The sequence below is a fragment of the Lutra lutra genome, chromosome 6 (genome assembly GCF_902655055.1).
Source record: "Lutra lutra chromosome 6, mLutLut1.2, whole genome shotgun sequence".
In the NCBI taxonomy this organism is placed as follows: domain Eukaryota; kingdom Metazoa; phylum Chordata; class Mammalia; order Carnivora; family Mustelidae; genus Lutra; species Lutra lutra.
This window is the reverse complement of record NC_062283.1, coordinates 119493893-119504953: the sequence shown is the minus strand read 5'-3', so window position 1 is coordinate 119504953 and position 11061 is coordinate 119493893. Positions and strand designations below refer to the sequence as shown.

The 11061-nt window shown below is 40.9% G+C and overlaps 1 protein-coding gene across 1 annotated transcript; it reads left to right on the top strand.

Annotated features, from left to right (window-relative positions):
• Window positions 1-2228: 2228 nt before the first annotated feature.
• On the top strand, window positions 2229-9832 carry NDUFAF4 (NADH:ubiquinone oxidoreductase complex assembly factor 4). Its single transcript, XM_047734645.1, has 3 exons — window positions 2229-2459; window positions 3198-3301; window positions 7746-9832. The coding sequence occupies exons 1-3, from the start codon at window positions 2324-2326 to the stop codon at window positions 8040-8042; spliced, it is 537 nt and encodes a 178-aa protein (XP_047590601.1). The 5' UTR covers window positions 2229-2323; the 3' UTR covers window positions 8043-9832.
• The last annotated feature ends 1229 nt before the right edge of the window (window positions 9833-11061 follow it).

Below are 11061 nucleotides of genomic sequence, written 5' to 3'. Positions count from 1 at the left end.
AAGCTCATGGACATAATGAGGAAGATGAAAATTTCTTAGTATCCATAGAACAATGACTATCTGGGCTAGGAGGCACATTGATACAGCCATGCTTAAGTCTCAAAAATGGAAATCTTGGAGCAGTCTGCCACCTTCAGGATAACTTCCCAACTAACTCTACCAGAGAAAACTTGCTTTAGTCTCTATCAATTTCAAAGACCAATCCCAGTAAAAACATATTTCATGATAATCAATGGTGGAAGCTATGTTCCTTGAAGTTCTTTTACTATGATTAAGTATTATATTTCATAATTATATTTGTTTTCTTTAAATAAGTTTTCCCCTTTCTTTGTTTCTTTTTTAAAAATTTATTTTTATTCAATTATCTTTACATCAATTCTTTCCTTGCTTTTCACTGGCTAAAACCAACCAAACAAATTCATTTTCCTCAGAAGAGCTGAGAAACTAAAAGTAATCTTATAGCCACAGTCTATGGAAAATATAGTAACTTTGGAAAATCTGCTATTTCCTAGTAGGTCCTTTTTATGGATTAATGACATTTCTAAGGAATCATAAATAGAAGCAACACAGTAATCTGCTTAGAAATGTGGAGCGATAGAAAGGAGAGGGAGAGAGACTGTGTAACAACAGTGGTGTTATTTTTTCTAATATCTAATTATTTCTCTCACTAAGTTACAAAGAAGTCTCCCTGACTTAAAAAGAATGAGAAAGGCAGGACAAGTGAGCAATAAGCTAGGGAATAATGTGGTGACTTAGAACTTAATAGTATAGAGAAATAACACAGATTGGTTTAAAAAATAAACAGAGTAGAAAGGACAACACGACTGAAACCGATATTGATGTAGGAAAGAACGTTAGGGTTCAGAGCCGAGGGGCAAGAAAGAATTCTTGAGAAGTCTTTGGTGTAGAAAGGTGATTTTATTAAAGCATGGGGACAGGACCCATGGGCAGAAGGAGCTGCACTGGGGTCATGAGGAGTGGGCCCATTGCACACTTTCAAATTGGGAGGGGATTAGGGGGTAGTATAAGTCCCTAAGGAATTTTGGAAGCAAGGTTTCCAGGACCTTGAGGGGGCTAGCTATTCTGGGAAAAGTTCATTTATTACCGTCTAATAAAACCCTAGTTATGAGACCCTTCAGATGTACATCAGAGGGCCACATGTCCCGGGGCCGATTGCCAACATGTATTTTGGGGGATTTCGAGCTAAAGGAGGTTTCCAAAGGAATTTGTATATGTTAAAGTGAATTTACAGGATCCTGGTGGGGAGGTGGTTTCAGGCTAGGATTGCCTTTTGCCCTTAGCAAAGTATTAACACTGAGGCAGTTGAGTCCCTAGAAGAACGTCACTCTGCCTGTTTCAAGTACTTGTGTGGGCTCTAGGTAGTAAGGAAATTTAGTAATTTTTCTTCTGCCTTTGTTTCCCACATCAATACAACCAACTGAAATTGCCTTAGGAGAGCAGGATGTAAAAGATCTAGAAAAAGAGGACAAGGTAGTTCAGAAAGGCATCAGGCAAGGGCACAGGAACCTAAAGACATTTAAAGAAAAGAGTGAGAACAAATATTCGTCGGGAAACAGGACACTTTCTTTTTTGAGGTTTTTGTTATTTTTTTGAGATTTATTTTTATTTTTTTAAGTCATCCCTGCACCCAGCCTGAGGCTAGAACCCACAACCCTGGGATGAAGAGTCCCACGCTGCACCCTGGGAGCCAGGCAGCGAGCCCCCCCCCACCCCCCGCGAATACACTTTCATTATTTTCCCCTCAGGAAACAGGAAAGGGTATTTTAGGAACTTCCCTTATTCTGGTGCACTTAGTTCCATATTTATTGGCTTCTTTGGCTACACTGACCTGTGAAAGGATTTCAAGGTCAATTTCCTGACGACTTTGATTCTCTACTCAGCCTGCAAATGCCGAATCACAGTAGAAAGCTTGAATCAACGCGGGTGCTTACTCCGAAGGCATGAAATTGCAAAGTCTGCGATGAGGCCCCGGCTGTCTCTGCTTTAAAGCTCCCGGCCCGAGAGCCGAGTCTGCACTGGTAAGAACCAGGGAGGGTGGGAGCCTAAGCCCCGCCTCCTTCCGCGGGAAGCCGCCAAACGCGGGCGTAAGCCTCTTGCCCTGGAGGGAGGCGGTCCTTTTGACATACTCAGGGCGTGAGCCCTCCCGACCGCTAGGGGGCGACCGAGACGCATTTAGCGCCCGTTTTCCGGCGTGTAGCAGGGTCGACCCCACAGTGCGCATGCTCGATACGTCCCGGAGGTCGTCCGAGCCGGTGTTTTCCCCACGTGCAGCGTGAAGCGGCGGACAGCATGTTGTGAGGAGATGGGGGCTGCGGTGTTTCGCGCAATCCGTAATTTCAATCTAGAGAACCGGGCGGAACGGGAAATCAGCAAGATGAAGCCCTCTGCGGCTCCGAGGCACCCCTCCACCAAGAGCCTCCTGCGAGAGCAGATGAGCCGTAAGTGGTGCAAGGGCATGTCAGAAGTCCGCGCGGGCTCCCGGGGAGGGCTGGGCGGTTCGGCGCCCGTGGGTCATGGTCCCGTGGCAGAGGTGACCGGGGTCGGCTGCAGTGACTTGTCAGCCGAGCGCGGAAAGGTGGAGCCCCCGGGCCGGTGACATTGAGAGAGTCCTGTTGCGCCCGCGGTGGAGTGGCGGCTCCGCCCACTTCGTAGTTCTGGAGGTGGCGGCGGCTGCCCCAGCTGCCCCAGTCCGGCCCTCCGGAGCTCTTACCTTTACCATCTACCGACTTGCTGCGGGAAATCCAAAAATGGAAGCACTCCTCCGGTGTGCCCTCTGGGTATCTTCTCGGAACGATGGGCGCCGTGCCCCGCCTGGCATTTTGATTTACGTGCCCAGTACTTCCCGTATTGTCCGAGTGATCGTTTATTTATTTTTTTTTAAGATTTTATTTATTTATTTGACAGAGAGAGATCACAAGCAGGCAGAGAGGCAGGCAGAGAGACAGGAGGAAGCAGGCTCCCTGCTGAGCAGAGAGCCCGATGCGGGACTCGATCCGAGGACTCCGAGATCATGACCTGAGCCGAAGGCAGCGGCTTAACCCAATGAGCCACCCAGGCGCCCCGAGTGATCGTTTATTAAACAAAAAATTGAAAGTGGCTGACTTGTGTTAAGTGTTAGGATCTTAAAGGGCATTTTGTTTGGTATTCATATTGTGACATTCTTTTTCTTTCCTTAGGCTATCCAGAAATTAAGGGAGAAATAGCTAGAAAAGATGACAAACTGCTGTCTTTACTAAAAGATGTGTATGTTGATTCCAAAGATCCCGTGTCTTCTTTGCAGGTAATGTGTGTTTTAATTCGGCAGATAAGTAATTTAACCTTTCTGTGCTCCAGGAAAATGATCAGGAAAAGTGTGGTGGGTAGTAAAAGAAAGTGAGTGCTCTGCACGTTTGAAACTGTCAGTGTGGTTGTGACCAGAATACAGGGCATTGGCAAAACTTAAGCATAGTGGTGATATTATTTCACAGTTCATAGGATTTGGTAAAGTTCTTCTAGTGGTTGTCATTGAGTCACCAAAGGAAAGCTTTAATACTATTTTCTCATCCTTCAGTGGATTGAGTTTTGTTCTAATTTGAGGGATTCCTTTAGTGTTGTGTTGGTGTTTGGTATTTTTTGTTTTTTAAAGATATATTCAGATAGGAAATGTAAAAATTGGGAGATTACAGAATACTTTGGGAATGGGAACTTTTATGTACAGCCATATATAAATGCCAGGCACAAGTACTTTTTTTTTTTTAAAGATTTTATTATTTATTTATTTTTAAAGATTTTATTTATTTATTTGACAGAGATCACAAGTAGACAGAGAGGCAGCAGAGAGAGAGAGAGGAGGAAGCAGGCTCCCTGCTGAGCAGAGAGCCTGATGCGGGGCTCGATCCCAGGACCCTGAGACCATGACCTGAGCCGAAGGCAGAGGCTTTAATCCACTGAGCCACCCAGGCGCCCCGAGATTTTATTTTATTTTATTTGAGAGAGAGAGAACACAAGTAGGCAGAGAGGCAGGCAGAGAGAGAGGGGGAATCAGGTTCCCTGCTGAGCAGAGAGCCGGATGCGGGACTAGATCCCAAGACCTTGAGATCATGACGTGAGCCAAAGGCAGAGGCTTAACCCACTGAGCCACCAAGGCGCCCCCACAAGTGCTTTTCATACAGTTTTGAACAAAGCAGACGTACTCCTTACTCTCTGTTGGAATATTGTGAAGAATACAGACATTAAAGAGATGAGCAAGCATAAGTACATAATTACTTGATATGTCTGTGAAGGACAAGTATGGGCACTGTGAGTTTAACAGAGGGAACTGTTTGTGATTGGACTGGGTCCTTCTGAGACAGTGACATTTAAGCCTCATTCTGAGGGATGAGTCTGAGTTACTACATAAGTTTGTTGGGGCAGGAATGTTCTAAGTTGGGGGAAGAGTTTGATTAAAGGAGAGAAGTGCCAATGACAACTCCCAGATTTCTTTCCATTCTTAAATTCGCTGGTACTCTGTCTTCATAGACAATACTGTTTTCACAGATAGAGTTATTAATGTAATTTTCATTAGATAAGTGAAATAAAATTCATGTAAAATAAGGTCTGTGAGTTGTTGCATGTAATGGCAATTATAGGGTTCATTTATCACCACATGTTCCCATTAAAAAGGTAGAAGGGTTGATATTCATGTTCTTTGTGTTGAATACTTCCATCAGTAACAGGTGTTGAATAATACTTCCAACTGTTGTTTCTCTCATGCCATACTAAATCATGCATTTGAAAATTGGCCCTTGGGGAGTGAAAAAAATTTAACAGTTTTTATGAGTAATTGCATAGATACAATACATGAAGAGATATACAATGGTATTAAAATTTTATGTGGGGGTCTTAGGAAAAGTCTACAAGGATTCATGGGGGAGCGGCAATGAAAAAGTTAAAGTATCTATTTCTGTTTTGCCCTTTTTCTCTTTTGGGTAGTTCCTAGTCTTCTTAATGACTTGTGATGTTTCTAGATATTAGTGATACTATATGTCAAATAATTTATTTTTGTGTGGCTTTTTAACTTACTGCTCTTCAGAGTTCTGTCAGATATGTTAGCCTTTTTCTTTTTTTTTTAAAGATTTTATTTATTTATTTGACAGAGAGAGATCACAAGTAGACGGAGAGGCAGGCAGAGAGAGAGAGAGAGAGAGAGAGAGGGAAGCAGGCTCCCCGCTGAGCAGAGAGCCCGATGTGGGACTCGATCCCAGGACCCCGAGATCATGACCTGAGCCGAAGGCAGCGGCTTAACCCACTGAGCCACCCAGGCGCCCCATGTTAGCCTTTTTCTTCATGGTATTGGAAGTCTGGACTCACTCTAACATGAAAACCATTTTCTGTATTTTCTTTTAGTACTTTTATGACTGTATATTTTATATATTTTTTTAATCTTTTTTTTTAAGATTTAATTTATTTATTTGATAGAGAGAGACACAGCGAGAGAGGGAATACAAGCAGTGGGAGTGGGAGAGGGAGAAGCAGGCTTCCCGCTGAGCAGGAAGCCCGATGCGGGGCTTGATCCCAGGACCCCGGGATCATGACCTGAGCCGAAGGCAGGCGCTTAACGACTGAGGCACCCCGAGGCGCCGCATATGACTGTATATTTTATATTAAAATCTTTATTTGGCAATAAATGTAGTGTTTGGTGTGTGGATATCTTTTTTTCCTGGATGGTCAGTTGTCTAAATACAGTCTACTGAAAACCCAGTCTTTTCTCCACTCACTTTTTTTTTAAAAAACATTTTTAAATTTTTATTAAGATTTTATTTATTTGACAGAGAGAGTACACAAGCAGGGGGAACAGCAGAGAGGGAGGGAGAAGTAGACTCCCCAGATCAAGCAGCCCGATTCGGAGCTCGATCCTAGGACCCTGGGATCATGACCTGAGCTGAAGGCAGACGCTTAACCAGCTGAGCCACCCAGGGGCCTCTCCACTCACTTTAAATACTAATACATACAAATCTGTTTATGGATTCATCAGTTCTAGTTAATTTTTTCTATTTTGACACTAGGATCATATTATATTAATTAATGGAGCTTTTTAATGTGTCTTGATATCTGTTGTGACCTTTCTTTTTCCCCAAAAGTTTCATGGCTGTGGCAACATTTTTTTTCCCCAGATGAGAATCACATTGTCAGGTTCTTTAATTAATTAATTAAAAAGATTTATTTATTTGAGAGAGAGCGTGCCTGTGCTTGTGCTTATGCTCAGGGTGGCAGAGGGGTGGGCGATTCTCAAGCTGACTCCCTACTGAGCGCAGAGCTCTATGCAGGGCTCATCTCCCAACCCTGAGATCGTGACCTGAGTGGAAATCAAAAGTCAGATGCTTAACTGATGGAGCTACCCAGATACCTCTCAAATTGTCCTGTTTTTTAATAAGTCTGATTTGGATTCTGAGTGTAATTGAATTGGAATGTATAGATTAATTTGAGAATTAACATCTTTGTATTATTGAATCTTTGGAAGATAGAGGGAAGACTATTACTATGGGATCTTTTTTCATCCTTTTTTTTTTTTAAAGATTTTATTTATTTTTTTGACAGACAGAGATCAGAGGTAGAGAGAGAGGGAGGCAGGCTCCCTGCTGAGCAGAGAGCCTGACACGGGACTCGATCCCAGGACCCTGGGATCATGACCTGAGCCGAAGGCAGAGGCTTAACCCACTGAGCCACCCAGGCGCCCTCACCTTAAGTTTTTAAACTATTGCCAGTGTGTCAGAAAGTGAGTGATTTTTGTCTTGCAGCTACCCATGTTACTGAGTTATTATTCGTTTTTCAGTTGATTCCATTAGGTTTCTGAAGATACTCTTATTGGCATAGAATTACAATTTTCCATTCTACTATTTATACTACTTTTATTGTTTGTAGCATTAACACAACAGTGAAAGTTGGTATTCTATCCTGTTCTTCCTGTACGTGCTAATGTTTCAGCATTAATTATAACAAAATGATAAGGTTTCTGATTTTAATACTTCTATCACACTTGAGGCTTTATTTTTAATTTGCTAAGAGCTTTTAATCGAGAGGTTGCTGAATTTTATCAAGCTTTTTTTTTTTCAGCATCCTAATAATTTCAGTATTTAGTATTAATCAGAAGGGAAATTTGAATAAAACCAAATACGGAGTAGAAGGATTACCTGGGAATATAAAGTTAAGAGATGCTTTGAATTTTTGAAAGTGAAGAAGTTGGGAAGAGTGTTTCAAACCAAAGTTACACTATAAAGGTAGGAGTGTGTGATGCCTTTGGAGAACAGAATTCATTATAGTCTGGGAGAAGTGTGGGCAATGCATTTGGGAGAAATGAGGTAGGGTGGAGGTAATAGGGACCCAATCATGAAGGTCCTTATTTGTCTTGCTAAGGAATTTGTGTTTTATCTTGAGGACAATGGGAAGTCTTTTAAGAGTTTCATGTCTAATCCATTAATTTATGTTATTCTTTAATATACATGAAATAATATGATAAGTGGATGGTATACATTCACTTGTAATTTTCTAGAACTACCTTAATTTCTTAACGGTGATTGAGCTGTAGTTACATAAAGGCAATGGGGCAAAATTGCCATCAAACTATGTGTCATTGTGATGAGAAAATGTAGTTTGGAGAAGCATGTGTAGTATTTATTTGAAGTAGTGGAGATTTGAGAAGTGTGAAAGTAGATGTCACATCTTTTCTCTTGTCTTGAAAGCCTTTTGTTTCTGTTTTTTGATACTAGGTAAAAGATTCTGGAACACCTCAAGAGCAAAAGGAGTTCAGATTGGCGAAAGGCCATGACTTTAACATGAATGTCAAAAACATTCCCAAAGGCAAAATTTCCATTGTAGAGGCATTGACACTTCTCAATAATCATAAACTTTATCCAGAAACGTGGACTGCTGAGAAAATAGCAGAAGAATACTACCTAGAACAGAAAGATGTAAAATCCCTTCTCAAATATTTTGTTACTTTTGAAGTCAAACTCTTACCTCCGGAAGGCAAGAAAGCGATACCATCAAAAGGAAGAAAATTTTGAAATCACTTTTCCTATATGTACTCCCCATTCCCATGCCCTCTTCAGTTTCTCATTTTCAGCATGTTAGTTATACAAATTATTAAATGTTTAAAACTCCCTTCTTGGGAGAGCATACTATTTATTGGGCTCTGCTGAATTTTCAGGATTGCTGATAGGATGAATTTTGTTTTCTTATAAAGTTTAATTTGGTTTCAGCATATGTTCCTATGTAATATCAGCAAGACTAATGAGCACATATATAAATCTATTATAAATAAAAAACTTAAAGTGTAATTTTTGGCACATCATCTCATCAGCTTTTAGATTGGTCATATAGCCTCTTGGGAAATGTCCTGAATCTCTCAATTTAACATTCAAAGTTTTGTCGTCCAATTTAGGTGATTAATTATTCTTCCTATAGAATTGTGAAAGTAAGAGTTTTCCCAGCTCTTATGACTATAATATTTTCTTGTTAGGGAAAGGGAGACTTGGCAGTGAGATACGATAATGGTATTTCCCAAATGAAAACAGACAGGAAAGTGGATATGAAATCAATAGAAAAAGTACATTTTATTATTATAGGGAATAAGAGTTAGCTTAGCAAGGGCTTCTCTTGTTTTGAACTATTTTATTTATGTATGGAATAACTTCTTAAAGTAATAAAAGGGAATTGGTATTTACAAAATTTTAGCCATCTCTGTTTTGACAAACAGGTAGATCCAAAAGCTTTCAGAGAGCCGGGCAGTTGTGGGAGCTCTCAGAAAAAAGTGGCTTCTCTGGGTTTAATAGAAAGCACAAGGAAATGGTAAAGAAGGGTTGAATCGGAGAACCATGATAAATGAAATTTAGTGATGAGATATATTTTTTTTCCTACTGCAAATGCTGGCTGAAAGAAGAGGAAAAAACTGCAAGAAACTTAAAATTTGAGCATTGGAAGGGACATAGGACATTGCTGCTTCATCCGTTGAACCAACTTATGAGTACAGTGTGTACCAGTACTAGGGTTTCGAGTGAGATCATGTAAGTTTAGCTGTGTCCGTATCACCACCTCTGGGATCTTGGTAGATTGTATAACCTCTTTGAGACTGAATTTCCTCTATAAAATGAGTATAATGCTGCCTTATATAAATCTAACGGTTACTGTGAAGATAAATGATAATAACGGACTGAATGAATAGGACTTATTTTTGCAGTTTTGAACAGAGGCCTGGGAAGGTTTCATGACCTGTTTGGGATTATTCTCTAGTTTATGACCTAGCCGGGCCCAGAATCTAGGTTTTCAGATTCCTAGTGGCATGTTTTTTTCTGCTGTGCCAAAAAGAAGTTTATTTCGGAAGAGCAGAGAGTGCACGTTGTAGGAACATTGGAGTATGTGGTAGGAAAAATTCCCGGGAAGACAAACATTCACTACTTCACAGGGTTTCGCCTAGAAATGGTATGGAAGATGCTGAGGAATTCAGCGTGATGATGGAATGAAGCATTTGCAATGCTGAGAAGAGAAAAATGGGCTGAGATGGGAATTTTTTAAACTTGTTTTCAGCTGCAGTTCCTTTATGTGAATAAACTGTACCTTGTTTATATGTGGTTCAAAACAGTAGTTCTTTCAAGAAACAACTGTAAAAAAATGCATTTTAAAACTCTGGCAAAACAATTATCAAAACTGTTTTCCTTTAATAAAGGTCAGTACTTGAATTACTAAGACTGCTATTTCTGAGCCATCTTCCCTATTCAAATGTATACTGTGGTGAGGCATCTGTAACTCTGGCTGTTACATGGAATCACACGATCAAATAAAGTACTTCTCAATCTTTCATTGGCCTCTTACTGCTTTTATTATATGGAGAGCACTTGGGTAGTAGTGGTGTCAGAAAAAGCATGGAGTTTCGATTCAGAAAATCTGGGTGTAGATCTCAGCATCGCCACTAGCCAAGTGATCTCGGAAGTAAAATGGGTAATAATTGATAACATCTTAAAAGCAATGACTGTGCTAGGTACTGATCTCAGTCCTTATCTTACTATTAACCATATTTTACAGGGGAAATTGAAGCACAAAGATCTAAAATAACTTCAAAGATTACCTAATAAGTGTTAGAACCTGGATTTAAACCTTATTATTTTGAAAACCCTGTGCTCCTAAATCCTCCACTGCATTACCCCTCTGGGACTGTAAGAATTTAGTGATGGCCTTGAAGGTGCAGGACTGCTTAGTGCCCACTGTATATGAGAATCATTGAACAACATGTCTGGGCCCTCTGCTATGACAGACTGGTTGAATAAGAGGCCTTTGTCGATGGGTTCTAGATCAGGGATGTTTTTAAAAATACTTAGTGACTAGTGTGGCAGCAAACTGTCCAGTGTGAGCTGACCATCTGTGCAAGTTGAATGACCACAATGTCTGGATTGTTACTGTGAAGAAAAGGAAGGAACAGGAGGTAGGGAGCAGGAAGAAAAGCTTTCCAGAGCATGAGGAAGAGAAGAGGATAGAATACCTGGAGATGAGAAGATTTGGCTTTAGCAAGGTTAGAAGAAGAGGGAGGAAGGTTAATTATTGGGTGGGCAGGAAGACAGGTCTAAAGAGACAAAAGCTACCCAAGTGGGTAGATTCGGCAAAGTTCTATAATAAACGGTCTCCATATAATTTATTGCCCAAACTGGGACACTTGAAAGTGGAAAGGGCATCAATTGCATTAGGACAATAGGGATGATAGCATAAACTAGAATATTTCATAAACTAGGTGTGGTCATCCTAACCACAAGGCACTAATGGAGGTCTTGAAGGGCATCTCTCCACTAACCACTCAAGAATGACCCCTCTGGCGGACATCCCCTCCATATCTACTCCATGCCCTTAAACACCCATAATTCCAAGAAAAAGAGGGTGGGGCGCTGGACAATTAGTGGTGGTGTGATTAGGAAGCTTCTGTACATGTAACTGGAGGTATTGAACTGAAGCAGCTCTAAGCACCCTGAACTGGGGCCATGTTCTAAGATAGTTTGTCGGGTACTAGTTGAAAATATATAAGAAATGAGCACATATAAA